The following is a 15700-nucleotide window of genomic DNA, read 5'->3' on the forward strand; positions in this document are numbered from 1 at the left end:
AGATTGGACTGGATCATATTTTGAAGCTCTTATAATTGCCATAAAGTCTGAAGTTTAAAAGTGTTTACCTGATGATTAAATGATGGCTTTCTATTTATTTGGTCAATAATAGAGCAATCTAAGGAATATTTGGAAACTGTAGCCATGGCAAAATAATGTGTCCTATCATTACTCATTAACTGATTTTAATTAACTGTTTACCAGCCCCTACTGTGTGCTAGACACCATGAGAATTGCTCAGGGTACAGTGACAAACAAAAACAGACATATGTGCTGCCTTCATGACCTTGCATTTTAGTTGGGGAGGCTCACAATTAATCATACCAACATCATAAAATTATAAACTGAAAATAATGTTAGGATGGAGAATATGATCCTCTTGGCTTATAGCATTTGTAGTAAATACTACCAAGCCATTTGTGACATTAGCCATGAATTCCTCAATATAGATCTGATGGTGGGAAATTTGACCAAATTTTTCAAATCTTGGAATTTAAGGCAGAACCATCAGACTAAGAGGCCTGTAATCTAATGCCCCCCAAGTCTGAGTCAGCTTATTGGAAAAGAGCTACATCAAATTGTGAGATTGACCAATAAATTTGGAACAGAACTATTTAAACCTTATAGCTTCCAAAGTGTACTGTCAACAACTGGCTCAGGGAAGTAGAGTGAGCATCAGGCTGCTTTCTTCTGGAGACAGCCTGTCTGAAATTGATTATGAGCATAAAGACAGCACTGAAATTTTTATGCTGGAAAAGTACAAAGAGTTATCAGGTGGGCTTTAATAAAGTTAGTAGGCTTGAATTCTGACAAATAGAAAGACACAAAGAATCACTTGGAAAGTACGGACTTGGTGACGATTATTCAACAAAAAGTGCCTTTTTCTAATGACTGGATATAACCTGATGAATATTGTTCAGTGACCTTGGGATCCTTTAGGGCATTTGAAGTAAATTGGATATTTTTCTTATCACTATTCCTTCAAAGAGTTAGGAAGCCATAAAACAGGGCAAGGACAAACAGGATAACAACGCTGAATTAAAGAAAATAAATTATAGCCCAAACTTGAGTAGAAGGAGGGAGAGGAGATTCAGTTTATAAAATTGAAACATTAAATGAGAAAAAAAGAATCTTTCATGCTAGATTGATATACAATATTGATGTACAATGAAAGAAAATAACATCAGCACAGTGTATGAAAAATGAACTGGGTAATAGTACCTCTGTATAAGGTTGCTAGAAGTTGTCTTCGTTTAAAAGCAGAGTTTGTCTTAAATTGATGGAGCACTTTGCTACTGCAAAGTTGATAGAGTGAGGTTTAACTTAACTTTCTTTGTGAACAAAAAGTCATTTTTGGAAATGTTCTCTATCTGAACCTTATAAATTTTTGCAGCTTGGGTTATTTAATATAGTGTTTTGCAGTATTTTGTCAAAATCCCTCTTATTCAGCTTTGTAAACTGCATTTCTACTAAGAAGCAACAGCAGTATTTTAAGTAACATTAAGAAAGTAATATTTGAAATATACTGCATGACTTGAGAATGACTTGATCCTAATGTTCAGTGACTTATAAGTCTGTTCATGTGGTGACAGCTTCTAAATGATATATTCAGTACACTGACTGTATTAGGGTACAAGATGGAAGCCTGATACTGACTTTCTATTTCATTATTTTATGGATTAACATTTGCAACTGCAAACTGTTCACACCTGGGTGAAGAATGTGCAAATAGAATAGGTTAGGTTAATGTTTTAAGTTTAGCATCAACTCATCAGTTAAAAATACCAATCAATCTGTGAGAAAAAACAGCCTAGATTGCAAAGGTGGCAGGTTTCCTTAGTACAGACACTCCAAGAGAGTGTACTGCTGGTTATACAGCCTGGTTTAAATAATAGGTAGGAAAAAACATACTGAGGGCAGGGGTTCTTTGTTCCCTGTGGGCTCCCAGCAGCTGTGGAAATGCTAGTAAACATCAGGCCTTATTCTACATATCAGCTTTTTACCCCTCACCTCTGGCATGCTGAGCAGAGACTTAATCACTTCACATTCTATACAATCCTAATTCTGTGAGCCCCTATCTCAGATCTCAGTTGCATGTATTAATACCAGGGATCAAGTGTAGCTTTAAGAGCGAGGTTTGGGTTTCTCACAACAGGTAAGCTGTATTGCAAAGTGCTGGCTTGTAAATAGAATCTAAACTAGAAATTGATCTCTTATGGTTTTAATGCTTGCCATAATTATTTTGGAAGTTTAGTATAAAGTATTGGTCCTTTAGTAATCAATGAAAATAGTCTTTAATATAAAATTCTATCATTCTTGGCAATTAAACGAGATTTAGGCAAATGTAGCAAGTGATGGTATTTCCAAAGAGCATATTTTAACCTGATCTTTGTCTGTTTTTCAACAGTTCAAGGCCTGGCAGGCCTCCTAAGCGTTCTTTGGGAGTGTTGCAAGACAATGCTCGCCTTCTGCCCCATTCAGTCCCAGGCCTCTTATCACCAGGACTTATCACTCCGACAGGTAATAAAATCCATCCGATGATCAGCCTTGTCTCTTCATACTGCCCAGCATTTGAAATGAACTAATATTGATCTAACTGCCTTGTCCTTCAGAGCTTTTCAAGCTCTACTAGAGGTTACATTATTGAATTTTTTTGAGTATTCACGAAAACAGTTTTGTTACTCCAGTGACTCAAATCAAATGGACATGACTTAAAAATTAATTGTCATTTCCTTGTAAGAAACCTCTTTCAAGGCCTTATTGTGTGTATGTATGTATGTTTTTGTGTGCTGTGGGAAGAGATGGTGGGGGCAGGGGGGACTGGCCAAACTAACATTTTCTCAAAGCCTCCTATGGGATGTAGTATACCTGCTTGTTGATATGTCTCAATAATACTCCTTTTGTTTTCAAAAGTTCTGGGCATCTGTGTATCTTTTCCATGTTATTACTCTAGGATAAAATGTAGAAATAATATGCATCATCCCTGGTAGTACCTTATGATTAGAAAAGAAGAAAGTGCAAGTAGTCATTGTCTTAAATAATGATTCAGTGTTTTTCATCGAACACTGTGATAAACAGTACTCCCCTAAAAATACCGGTCTCATAAATTTGCATTTTTGATTCTCTAAAAAAAAAGAACATAAAAGCACATAAAACACTTAAAAATAAGCTTGCAACTATACCTCAATTAAAAAAAAAGAATTGAAAAAAAATAAGCTTGCTATTTCTCTAACTGAACCTTTAAAAATCATTAAAGCTACTATGTGGTAGAAAATGTATTTAATGACAATATGATCTTTGTATCTTCAATGATACAAAAAACTAAAAAAAACCTAATGTGTTTTGGGTATTAGGTCCTAGGTAATGCAAAATTATATGAGTAGTAGTCCTTGTCACAGTAGAATTAGGGAGAAGGTCATGTAAACTAATAATTTCAATTTCATTAAAGTATGATAGAGACTATAATACAAGTACATACAAGGTGCTATAATATCACAGAATGGGAGCAACTAAATCAATTTGTTAAGTTGGGTAATGCTCATAGAGATTTGAGTTATGTCTTATAGGCTGAGTGTTGGACAGATGGAGAATCAGAGGAAAAACATCCTCTGTAGACAGATATACACTGATGAGAAAGGACCTGGTATGCTAGGGGGAATAGCAATTAAGTGGAAGAGACTGGAGCAGAGATTTAAGATGGGAGACTTATAGGCGATACAGTTAGAGGTAGAAAGAGTGGGAAAAACCAGCTTGTGAAGCTATCTTGTTTAACAGTTTAGGATTTTCCCTATAGACCAATGGTTTTCCAAAGGGTCTTTCAAGGACTTTCCTTACTGGCTGACATGGGATTGGGGAAGTACTTCTAGGTTCCCCACTTCCGCCTCAGAATTTTACATGTTCTATTTCATATAGGATTTTGTTCAAATAAAAAAAAAGCTGCTGTAGGTAAAAGGAACCACTGATAAGTAACTGAGTAAATGCTTTAAAAACAATTGCTGTTGAAGGTAAGTAGCAATGAAGGGAGAAATACTGAGGACCTGAGTTGAGGAGAATTCAGTAGAGTAGAAAAGAGATTCATAGTTGCTTCATAATTAGAATTAATCAAACTTGATAACTGATCAAAATAGAGAGCGAGAGGATGAAATCTAGGATGATTCATGTCTAGCCTAGGTTATAAGTTGGATGATTATGTCATTAGCTAAGACAGAGAATTTAGGAAGAGACTCAGGCTTTGGGGATTAGATAATGATTTTTTAGACTTTAAATATTTATAAACAAATTCTGATACAAGAAGAAAGCAGCCCTGGGCATATAAATGAATATAGAGGGCATAACAGTGCCTGAGCTTGGTGCTCAATAAATGATAATCTATTTATTGACTTCTGAAATACATTGACAGAGCCTAGAATCAGTACCATGTAAATAATCAGATCTGTGTCCTGATGAAAGATGTATCCTGTGTAGATGGAAGAAAAAAAGGATTTTATAATTGCTTTGAGGCTAATGTACTCTTGAGTAAACTTCGGTACCTTATCTGTCGAGAAAAACCTGTAATATATATTAAGTTTCTATTATGTACCAGACATGGGTGCTAAGTGTTTTATATACACTTCATTTAATCTTATAGTAACCTTATGAATATTGTCTTCATTTTTCAAGTAAACAATGTATGGCTCAGTGAGTTTAAATTAATTGCTTAAGGTTACAGAGCAACTGAGTGGCAGAACTGGGTTTCAGACCCTGGTGTTTTAAAGTCCAGGGCCCATACTTTTTCCTCATCATCATGATGTCTTATAGTAAATGTTAAAATCCAGTTTGAGGTTTTCATCCCCTCCTAGTTTATCTGGCATGTATGCTTCAATTCCTACAAGATAACGGAGCCTCCTTCCTTGGATTAGAGCCTTGGCCTTCTGTCTTACAACTTGGATTTACCACAGTGAGAATTATTGGGAAAAAAAAAGACTCCTCAATTCATAACCCTTTGCTTGTGCCTAGAAGGAGATGATAGAGATAGATAAAGGACTGAGTAGGGAAAGGCATGAATACTTCAGTCTAAATGGCAGACAGTAGAAAAATCATTAAACGGGAAGGAAGAAGAATCTGCACAGCTCTATAGTAATTTCTCTTCTTAGAATACATTAATTTATTTTACATGCTCAAGGATATCCTACTCACTTCCAGTCATATAAGAAGAAAACTGCTCTGTAAGCCAAGTAGAAATAATTCTGGGATTATGCATTATTTTGCATTAGACACACTTCTTCACTCCTCCATTAGCAAAGATAATTGAGAGAGAATCAATTCTCAATTTAGCTATCAGTAAGTTTCATATTTGGTATTACACTTACTATCCATTACAAACTTAACTTTCATTAATTTTGCTTAAATATACTTTTGAAGAATTCAGTTGATATTTTTAATATGATCTGTTATGGGTTGAGAATTATCCTTTTTTTCCCAAATGACTGTTAAAATGCTTTACAGTATTTTCCTGTTTCAGGTCCTTATGTCTCAACATTTTTTTGTAAAGAAAGAGATAATATTTTACAGCTCTGTATAATTTTACATACAACTGTCAAATTAATTATTGATAAGAGTCTGCTGTTACCTTCTGTTTCAATGTCATATGTCTGGAGAAGCCTCTTTGAACCCTGCTGAGTTTGCCTAAGTAAATGAAACTTATTCTCCATTTGTTTATATTATTTCTTTGCATTTGCAATTTGAAAATGGGGTCTAAGGGTAACAAAATACAATGATCATGAGATCTCTTTTTAAATATAGTGATGTTTTTGTATGTTATTTTTGCCTTTAAATTGTTATTTTCCCCCCAACAGTTGCAAGCAAAAAAATGCAAGTAAAAAGGTTTAGAAATGGTTAAGTCATCATGCTTAGATTTGAGAAGAGTTCTCTATTATTCATATAGCTTGACATGTAAATTCTTAAAAATGCATAGTAATATCAGGTATGCCATATTGTTTTATCTGCTTAGCATAAAGGTATTTCAAATTTTCTACTTTATGTGATTTTATTTCCTTTTTTGATGTGTATCGTTTTTCCATTTCAAAGATGTTTATTTTCCTCTTCGTTATATTTCCTCTATATAATGGAAACTGATTCATTCAAACCCCACTAATTCAGATCTTGAGATAATTCAGAGAGTGGGTATGCTAAAGTCTCTGGTATTAATAAACGTATCTCATTTAGCAAATGAAAAGTATAAATAAAAATGTGTGTGTGTGTGTGTGTGTGTGCATTGGTGTAGGGTCATTAAAATACTTGGGATATTTAACTGTACTTAGGTATCTAAAAATTACTTCAAAAATTAATTTCTATATGTATAATCAACATACTAATTACTGATGATAATTCTTTTTTCACTAAGATAGGACCCACATGTGCTATTCTTGACAATATTGTCTGATATCCATTTAGAGATTATATCTATGTAACTATAGGCCAAGAGATATAGTATGTATGTATATATGTATGTATCTATCATCAATTAATATCTATCTATAGATAAAAATGTATATAATTCATGATTTTCATTTAACATATGTTTCTTTTTTTAAATTGGAGTATAATTGCTTTACAATCTTGTGTTAGTTTCTGCTGTACAATGAAGTGAATCAGCTATATGTATACCTATATCCCCTCCTTCTTGGACTTCCCTCCCACACCCCCCCATCCCACCCATCTAGGTAGTGACAGAGCACCGAGCTGAGCTTCCTGTGCTTTATAGCGTGTTCCCACTAGCTATCTATTTTATGCATAGTAGTGTATATATGTCAATCCTAATCTCCCAATTCATCCCACCCTCCCCTTCCCCTCCTGTGTCCACATATCCGTTCTCTATGTCTACGTCTCTATTCCCGTCCTGCAATAGGTTCCTCTGTACCATCTTTCTAGATTCCACATATATGTGTTAATATATGATATTTGTTTTGCTCTTTCTGACTTACTTCACTCTGTATGACAGACTCTAGCTCCATCAACATCTCTACAAATAACCCAATTTCGTTCCTTTTTATGGCTGAGTAATATTCCATTGTATATATGTACCACATCTTCTTTATCCATTCATCTGTTGTTGAACATTTAGGTTGTTTCCATGTCCTGGCTATTGGAAATAGTGCTGCAATGAACCTTGGGGTACATGTGTCCTTTTGAATTATGGTTTTCTCAGGGTATATGCCTAGTAGTGGGATGGCTGGGTCGTATGGTAGTTCTATTTTTAGTTTTTTAAGGGACCTCCATACTGTTCTCCACAGTGGCTGTATCAATTTACATTCCCACCAACAGTGCAAGAGGGTTCCCTTTTCTCCACACCCTTTCCAGCATTTATTGTTTGTAGATTTTTTGATGCTGGCCATTCTGACTGGTGTGAGGTGATACCTCATTGTAGTTTTGATTTGCATTTCTGTAATAATTAGTGATGTTGAGCATCTTTTCATGTGCCTCTTGTCCATCTGTATGTCTTCTCTGGAGAAATGTCTATTTAGGTCTTCTGCCCATTTTTTAATTGGGTTGTTTGTGTTTTTGATATTGAGCTCCATGATCTGTTTGTATATTTTGGAGATTAATCTTTTGTTGCTTCTTTTGCAAATATTTTCTCCCATTCTGAGGTTGTCTTTTCATTAACATATGTTTCTTGAACATCTGTTCTGCACCAAACAATATGAGAAAACATTACAACACATTGAAATAAAATTCATTTGGTGAGTCAGATTTTTCTCAAATTCCATCCAGCCTTTTATTGAGTTACTAAAAAATGATGAAATTTAATTTTTTTTTGCCTTCATAATATTGTACTGCTGATATTCTCATCTCATGTTTCTGTCTCTGTTTCTATTGTGAAATCTGTGTCTTAATTCCCTGATAGGTCATTAATACAAAATAATCCTATTACCTAGTATTTTCTGTAAAATATTTTGGATTATAGAGGGAAAAAGAAGAAGGACTTTTATCCCCATCTTTCTCTGCAGATCTGGAGAAGTGCTAATATCCCTGGATCACACTCAAAGCACGGATTAGTCATGTGTGCCTTTGAATTTCCCAAAATATGACTACTCCCCTTTCCTCAGTTTATGAACCATTTCAAACAGACAGACATGGAATTTGGCCTGAGAGAGACTTAAACTGACAGCTTACAAGGAAGTAATAAAGTGCTTCAAATGAAATTCCTGTAGTGTTCACTCTTTAAAAGATAGCAGATTCTTCATCTGTTTGGTTTTTTTTTTTTCTTCGAGTTCTATTGTGACAAAATATTTTTAGGAATTTCAGCTGCCATCCAACTCCCTGGGAAACTGAGCCTGTGAATATCCAATCCTGTAATAGTAGCTACAACAATCAGCTCAGGATTGGAAGAGCCATAAGTAGAATTCTGCCAGGTCTTTGCAGTGAGATGTTAGCTTCATGATATGGTATAATGCCAGTTAGCCTGATAGCATGATTGGAATCAGCACCCTTCCCTTCTCAAGATGCATTTCATATTCTTATTCAGTTGGCTTGGATGCTAAGAAGTGGTCGTAAGGAGGACAGAGTGGTCCTAGGCCTTTCTTCTGTGAGTGTAAGACAGGAGAGATCTATCTAGAAAGAACCAAACCAACCTTTTTAATGGTCAACTTAAGACATTTCTGTTTCTGTGACTATCTTTGACTTTTTCAATGAGTAATATTGTAAGGCATGCTTCATGTCACACAAATGGTAACTGCTTTTATGTCATTGCCTTTTCTTTGTTTCTCGTGTGTCCAGGAAGAACCACTGGCCTAATAGGAGCCAGAGTTGAATGACTAAAATTTTCTAATATGGAGTTTAGACTAACATACAATTTCGGTATCTCCACTAAACAAAAAGATTAACTATATCAGTTTAATAACAGGAACTTCATTTATTATATCAGCTAAATCTGGGTTTCCAAAACACTGATTTCTATATTTGCCAGTGCTTTTTTTCTATATATATTATAATTATCCTAACCTAAAAATGTCTCCACCCAATTTATTAGACGCCTGTGAATCATTTTTGTATTATATTGATGGCTCATAGAGCAAAAGCCATTGCTTATTTCCAGTGTAGGTGGAGGAGAAAACTTGGAATTTAAGCAAACCTTACAGGATGATGATGGTGATGATGATGATGATAAGCTTTATAGTGCTTTATTAAGTGCTCCCAAATCTTTAGTGTGTGTCTATGTGTATGTAGGTAGCTAAACTTTTAGTTTTAAAAAAGAACACTTTTCAAGGTCCATCCATGTTGTCATGAATGATGGGATTTTATTCTTTTTTACGGGTGAGTAGTATTCCATTTTATATGTATACCACTTCTTCATTATGCATTCATCTATTGATGGGAACGTAGGTTTCTTCCGTATCTTGGCTATTGTAAATAATGCTGCAATGAATATAGGGGTATAAATACCTTTTCAAAATAGTGTTTTTGTTTTCTTTGGATAAATCTCCAGGAGTGGAATTGCTGGATCATATGGTAGTTCTATTTTTAATTTTTTGAGGAACCTTCATACTATTTTCCATAATGGCTACACCAATTACATTCCCACCAGCAACGCAAAGGGGTTTGCTCTTCTCCACATCCTTGCCAATACTCGTTTTTGTTGTCTTTTTCATAATAGCCATCCTGATAGGTGTGAGGTGATACCTCATTGTGATTTTGATTTGAGTTTCCCTGATGAATAGTGGTGTTGAGCATTTTTTCATGTGCTTGTTGGCAATCTGTATGTTTTCCTTGGAAAAATGTCTACACAGATTTAATCAGGTTGTTTGTTCTTTTGATGTTGAATTGTATGAACTTTTTGTATATTTTTGGATATGAACTCCTTATCGGATATATCCTTTGAAAATATGTTCTCCCATTCAGTAGGTGACATTTACATTCTGTTGATAGTTCCCGTCACTGTACAAAAGCTTTTTACTTCGATGTAGTCCCGTGTGTTTATTTTGCTTTTGCTTCCCTTGCCCGAGGAGATGTATCAAAAAAATATTATTAAAACCGATGTCAAAGAGCTTATTGCCTGTGTTTTCTTCTAGGAGTTTTATAGTTTCAGGTCCTACATTTAAGTCTTCAATCCATTTTGAATTTATATTTGTTCATGGTGTGAGATAGTAATCCAGTTTGATTCCTTTGCAAGTAACTGTTAAGTTTCCCAACACTATTTACTGAAGAGGTTGCCTTTTCACCATTATATGTTCTTACATTCTCTGTTGTAGATTAATCGATCATAAGTGTATGGGTTTATTTCTGGGCTCTCTATTCTGTACCATTGATCTATGTGTCTGTATTTGTGCCAGTACCATACAGATAGGATTACTATAGTTTTGTAGTATAGTTTGAAATCAGGAGTGTGACATCTCCAGTTTTGTACTTTTTTTTACTTAATATTGGTTTAGCTATTTGGGGTCATTTGTGTTTCCACACAAATTTTAGAATTTGTATTCTAATTCAAACGATGAATTATTTATTACACTTCTATGAAAAATGCCATTTGTATTTTGATAGGAATTGCATTGAATCTGTAGATTGCCTTGGGTAGTATGGTCATTTTAACAATATTAATTCTTCCAGTCCATGAACATCGTATATTTTCCATCTGTTTGTGTCATCTTCAGTCTTGTTCATCAGTGTCTTATAGTTTCTTTGAACAGGTCTTTTCCTACTTAGATTTATTCCTTGGCATTTTATACATTTTGATGCGATTGTAAATGGGATTGTTTTAATTTCTCTTTCTGATAGTTCATTGTTAGTGTCTAGAAATGCAACAGGTTCCTATATATTAATTTTGTATCCTGCAACTTTACTGAATTCACTGATGAGTTCTAGTATTTTGGTGGTATCTTTAGGATTTTCTGTATATATTATAATGCCATCTGCATAGTAACAGTGACAGTCTTATTTCTTCCATTCCAATCTGGATTCCTTATATTTCTTTTTCTTGTCTGATTGCAGTGGCTAGGACTTCCAAAACTATGTTGCATAAAATCGGTGAGAGTGGGCATCCTTGTCTTGTTCCTGATTTTAGAGGATATACTTTCAGTTTTTCACTGTTGAATATGATGTTAGCTGTGGGCTTGTCATATAAGGCCTTTATTAGGTCAAGGTTTGTTGCCTCTATGCCCATTTTGTGGAGAATTCTTATAATAAATGGATGTTGACTTTTTAAAAAAATGTTTCATTGAAGTTTAGGTGATTTACGTGTTCTGTATTTCTACTGTACAGCTAAGTGATTCAGTTATACATATATATATATACATATATATATGTGTATGTATGTGTGTGTATATATATATATATATATATATATATATATATATATATATATATATACAGTAGGACCTTGCTGGGTTTTTTTTCTTTTTTAACATCTTTTTTGGAGTATAATTGTTTTACAATGGTGTGTTAGTTTCTGCTTTATAACAAAGTGAATCAGCTACACATATACATATATTCCCATATTTCCCCCCTCTTGCATCTCCCTCACACCCTCCATAACCCACCCCTCTAGATGGTCACAAACCACTAAGCTGATCTCCCTGTGCTATGTGGCTGCTTCCCACTAGCTATCTATTTTAAATTTCAAGTATATATAAGTCCATGCAACACTCTCAGTTCTTCCCAGATTACCATTCCGCTCCCCATGTCCTCAAGTCCATTCTCTACATCTGCATCTTTATTCCTGTCCTGCCCCTAGGTTCTTCAGAATAATTTTTGTTTTAGATTCCATATACACATGTTAGCATACGGTATTTGTTTTTCTCTTTCTGACTTACTTCACTCTATATGACAGACTCTAGGTCCAACCACCTCACTACAAATAACTCAATATCATTTCTTTTTATGGCTGAGTAATATTCCACTGTATATATGTGCCACATCTTCTTTATCCATTCATCTGTTAATGGACACTTACGTTGCTTCCATGTCCTAGTTATTGTAAATAGAGCCGCAATGAACATTGTGGTACATGACTCTTTCTGAATTATGGTTTTCTCAGGATATATGCCCAGTAGTGGGATTGCTGGGTCATATGGTAGTTCTATTTATAGTTTTTTAAGGACCCTCCATACGGTTCTCCATAGTGGCTGTATCAATGCACATTCCCACCAACAGTGTATGAGGGTTCCCTTCTCTCCACACCCTCTCCAGCATTTATTATTTGTAGATATTTTCATGATGGCCATTCTGACAAGTGTGAGATGATACCTCATTGTGGTTTTGATTTGCATTTCTCTAATGATTAATGATGTTGCGCATTATTTCATGTGTCTGTTGGCAATCTGTATATCGTCTTTGGAGAAATGTCTATTTATGTCTTCTGTCCATTTTTGGATTGCATTGTTTGTTTTTTTGATATTGAGCTGCATGAGCTGCTTGTAAATTTTGGAGATTAATCCTTTGTCAGTTGCTTCATTTGAAAATATTTTCTCCCATTCTCAGGGTTGTCTTATGGCCTTGTTTATGGTTTCCTTTGCTGTGCAAAACCTTTTAAGTTTCATTAGATCCCATTTGTTTATTTTTGTTTTTATTTCCATTTCTCTAGGAGCTGGGTCAAAAAGGATCTTGCTGTGATGTATGTCATAGACTGTTCTGCCTATGTTTTCCTCTCAGTGTTTGATAGTGTCTGGCCTTACATTTAGGTCTTTAATCCATTTTGAGTTTATTTTTGTGTATGGTGTTAGGAAGTGTTCTGATTTCATTCTTTTACATGTAGCTGTCTAGTTTTCCCAGCACTGATTTTTGAAGATGCTGTCTTTTCTCCATGGTATATTCTAGCCTCCTTTATCAAAGATAAGGTGACCATATGTGCGTGGGTTTATCTCTGGGCTTTCTATCCTGTTCCATTGATCTATATTTCTGTTTTTGTGCCAGTACCATACTGTCTTGATTACTGTAGCTTTGTAGTATAGTCTGAAGTCCAGGAGCCTGATTCCTCCAGCTCTGTTTGTCTTTCTCAAGATTGCTTTGGCTATTCGGGGTCTTTTGTGTTTCCATAGAAATTGTGAAATTTTTGGTTCTAGTTCTGTGAAAAATGTCTGTGGTAGTTTGATAGGGATTGCATTGAATCTGTAGATTGCTTTGGGTAGTAGAGTCATTTTCACAATGTTGATTCTTCCAATCCAAGAACATGGTATATCTCTCCATCTATTTGTATCGTCTTTAATTTCTTTCATCAGTGTCTTATAATTTTCTGCATACAGGTCTTTTGTCTCCTTAAGTAGGTTTATTCCTAGATATTTTATTCTTTTTGTTGCAATGGTAAATGGGAGTGTTTTCTTAATTTCACTTTCAGATTTTTCATCATTAGTGTATAGTAATGCCAGAGATTTCTGTGCATTAATTTTGTATCCTGCTACTTTACCAAATTCATTGATTAGCTCTATTAGTTTTCTGGTAACATCTTTAGGATTCTCTATATACAGTATCGTGTCATCGGCAAACAGTGACAGCTTTACTTCTTTTCTGATTTGGATTCCTTTTATTTCCTTTTCTTCTCTGATTGCTGTGGTAAAACTTCCAAAACTATGTTGAATAATAGTGGTGAGAGTGGGCAACATTGTCCTGTTCCTGATCCTAGTGGAAATGGTTTCAGTTTTTCACCATTGAGAATGATGTTGGCTAAGGGTTTGTCATATATGACCTTTATTATGTTGAGGTAGGTTCCCTCTATGCCTACTTTCTGGAGCCTTTTTATCACACATGGATGTTGAATTTTGTCGATAGCTTTCTCTGCATCTCTTGAGATGATTATATGGTTTTTCTCCTTCAATTTGTTAATATGGTGTATCACACTGATTGATTTGTGTATATTGAAGAATCCTTGCATTCCTGGGATAAATCCCACTTGACCATGCTGTATGATACTTTTAATGTGCTGTTGGATTCTGTTTGCTAGTATTTTGTTGAGGATTTTTGCATCTATGTTCATCGGTGCTATTGGCCTGTAGTTTTCTTTTTTGTGTGACATCTTTGTCTGGTTTTGGTATCAGGGTGGTGGTGGCCTTGCAGAATGTGTTTGGGAGGCTTCCTCCCGCTGCTATATTTTGGAAGAGTTTGAGAAGAATAGATGTTAGCTATTCTGTAAATGTTTGATAGAATTCACCTGTGAAGCCATCTGGTCCTGGGCTTTTGTTTGTTGCAAGATTTTTAATCACAGTTTCAATTTCAGTGCTTGTCATTGGTCTTTTTATATTTTCTGTTTCTTCCTGGTTCAGTCTCAGAAGGTTGTGCTTTTCTAAGAATTTGTCTATTTCTTTCAGGTTGTCCATTTTATTGGCATATAGTTGCTTATAGTAATCTCTCATGATCCTTTGTCTTTCTGCAGTGTCAGTTGTTACCTCTCCTTTTTGATTTCTAATTCTATTGATTTGAGACTTCTCCCCTTTTTTCTTGATGCATCTGGCTAATGGTTTATCAATCTTGTTTATCTTCTCAAAGAAAGAACTTTTAGTTTTATTGATGTTTGCTATTGTTTCCCTCATTTCTTTTTCATTTATTTCTGGTCTGATATTTATGATTTCTTTCCTTCTGCTAACTTTGGGGTTTCTTTTGTTCTTCTTTCTCTAATTGCTTTAGGTGTAAGGTTAGGTTGTTTATTTGAGATATTTCTTGTTTCTTGAGGTAGGATTGTACTACTTTAATCTTCCCTCTTAGAACGCCTTTTGCTGCATCCCATAGGTTTCGGGTCATCGTGTTTTCATTGTCATTTGTTTCTAGGTATTTTTTGATTTCCTCTTTGATTTCTTCAGTGATCTCTTGGTTATTTAGTAGTGTATTGTTTAGCCTCCATGTGTTTGTATTTTCTACAGAATTTTTCCTGTAATTGATATGTAGTCTCATAGCGTTGTGGTCACAAAAGACACTTGATACAATTTCAATTTTCTTAAATTTACAAAGGCTTGACTTGTGACCCAAGATATCATCTATCCTGGAGAATGTTCCATGAGCACTTGAGAAGAAAGTATATTCTGTTTTTTTGGATGGAATGTCCTATAAATATCAATTAAGTCCATCTTGTTTAATGTGTCATTTAAAGCTTGTGTTTCCTTATTTATTTTCATATTGGATGATCTGTCCATTGGTGAAAGTGTGGTGTTAAAGTTCCCTACTATGATTGTGTTACTGTCGATTTCCCCTTTTATGGCTGTTAGCATTTGCCTTATGTATTGAGGTGCTCCTTTGTTGGGTGCATAAATATTTCCATTTGCTAAATCTTCTTCTTGGATTGATCCCTTGATCATTATGTAGTGTCCTTCTTTGTCTCTTGTAATTGTCTTTATTTTAAAGTCTATTTTGTCTTATATGAGAATTGCTACTCCAGCTTTCTTTTGATTTCCATTTGCATGGAATATCTTTTCCCATCCCCTCACTTTCAGTCTGTATGTGTCCCTAGGTCTGAAGTTCGTCTCTTACAGACAGCATATATATGGGTCTTGTTTTTGTATCCATTCAGCCTGTCTTTGCCTTTTTGTTGGAGCATTTAATGCATTTACATTTAAGGTAATTATCAATATGTGTGTCCCTATTACCATTTTCTTAATTCATTTGGGTTTGTTATTGTAGGTCTTTTCCTTCTCTTGTGTGTCCTGCCTAGAGAAGTTCCTTTAGCATTTGTTGTAAAGCTTGTTTGGTGGTGCTGAATTCTCCTATCTTTTGCTTGTCTGTAACAGTTTTAATTTCTCTGTCAAAT

At 34.8% G+C, this 15700-nt stretch overlaps 1 protein-coding gene across 1 annotated transcript in view; it reads left to right on the top strand.

The window, feature by feature from the left end:
- Positions 1–15700, top strand: part of DACH2 (dachshund family transcription factor 2) — a 619342-nt gene that overhangs the window by 246227 nt on the left and 357415 nt on the right. The window contains exon 3 of the mRNA XM_059910621.1: positions 2408–2520. Within this exon, the coding sequence (XP_059766604.1) occupies positions 2408–2520 (113 nt within the window). The remainder of the gene's footprint in view (positions 1–2407; positions 2521–15700) is intronic.

The sequence above is a fragment of the Balaenoptera ricei genome, chromosome X (assembly GCF_028023285.1).
Source record: "Balaenoptera ricei isolate mBalRic1 chromosome X, mBalRic1.hap2, whole genome shotgun sequence".
Taxonomy (NCBI): Eukaryota; Metazoa; Chordata; class Mammalia; order Artiodactyla; family Balaenopteridae; genus Balaenoptera; species Balaenoptera ricei.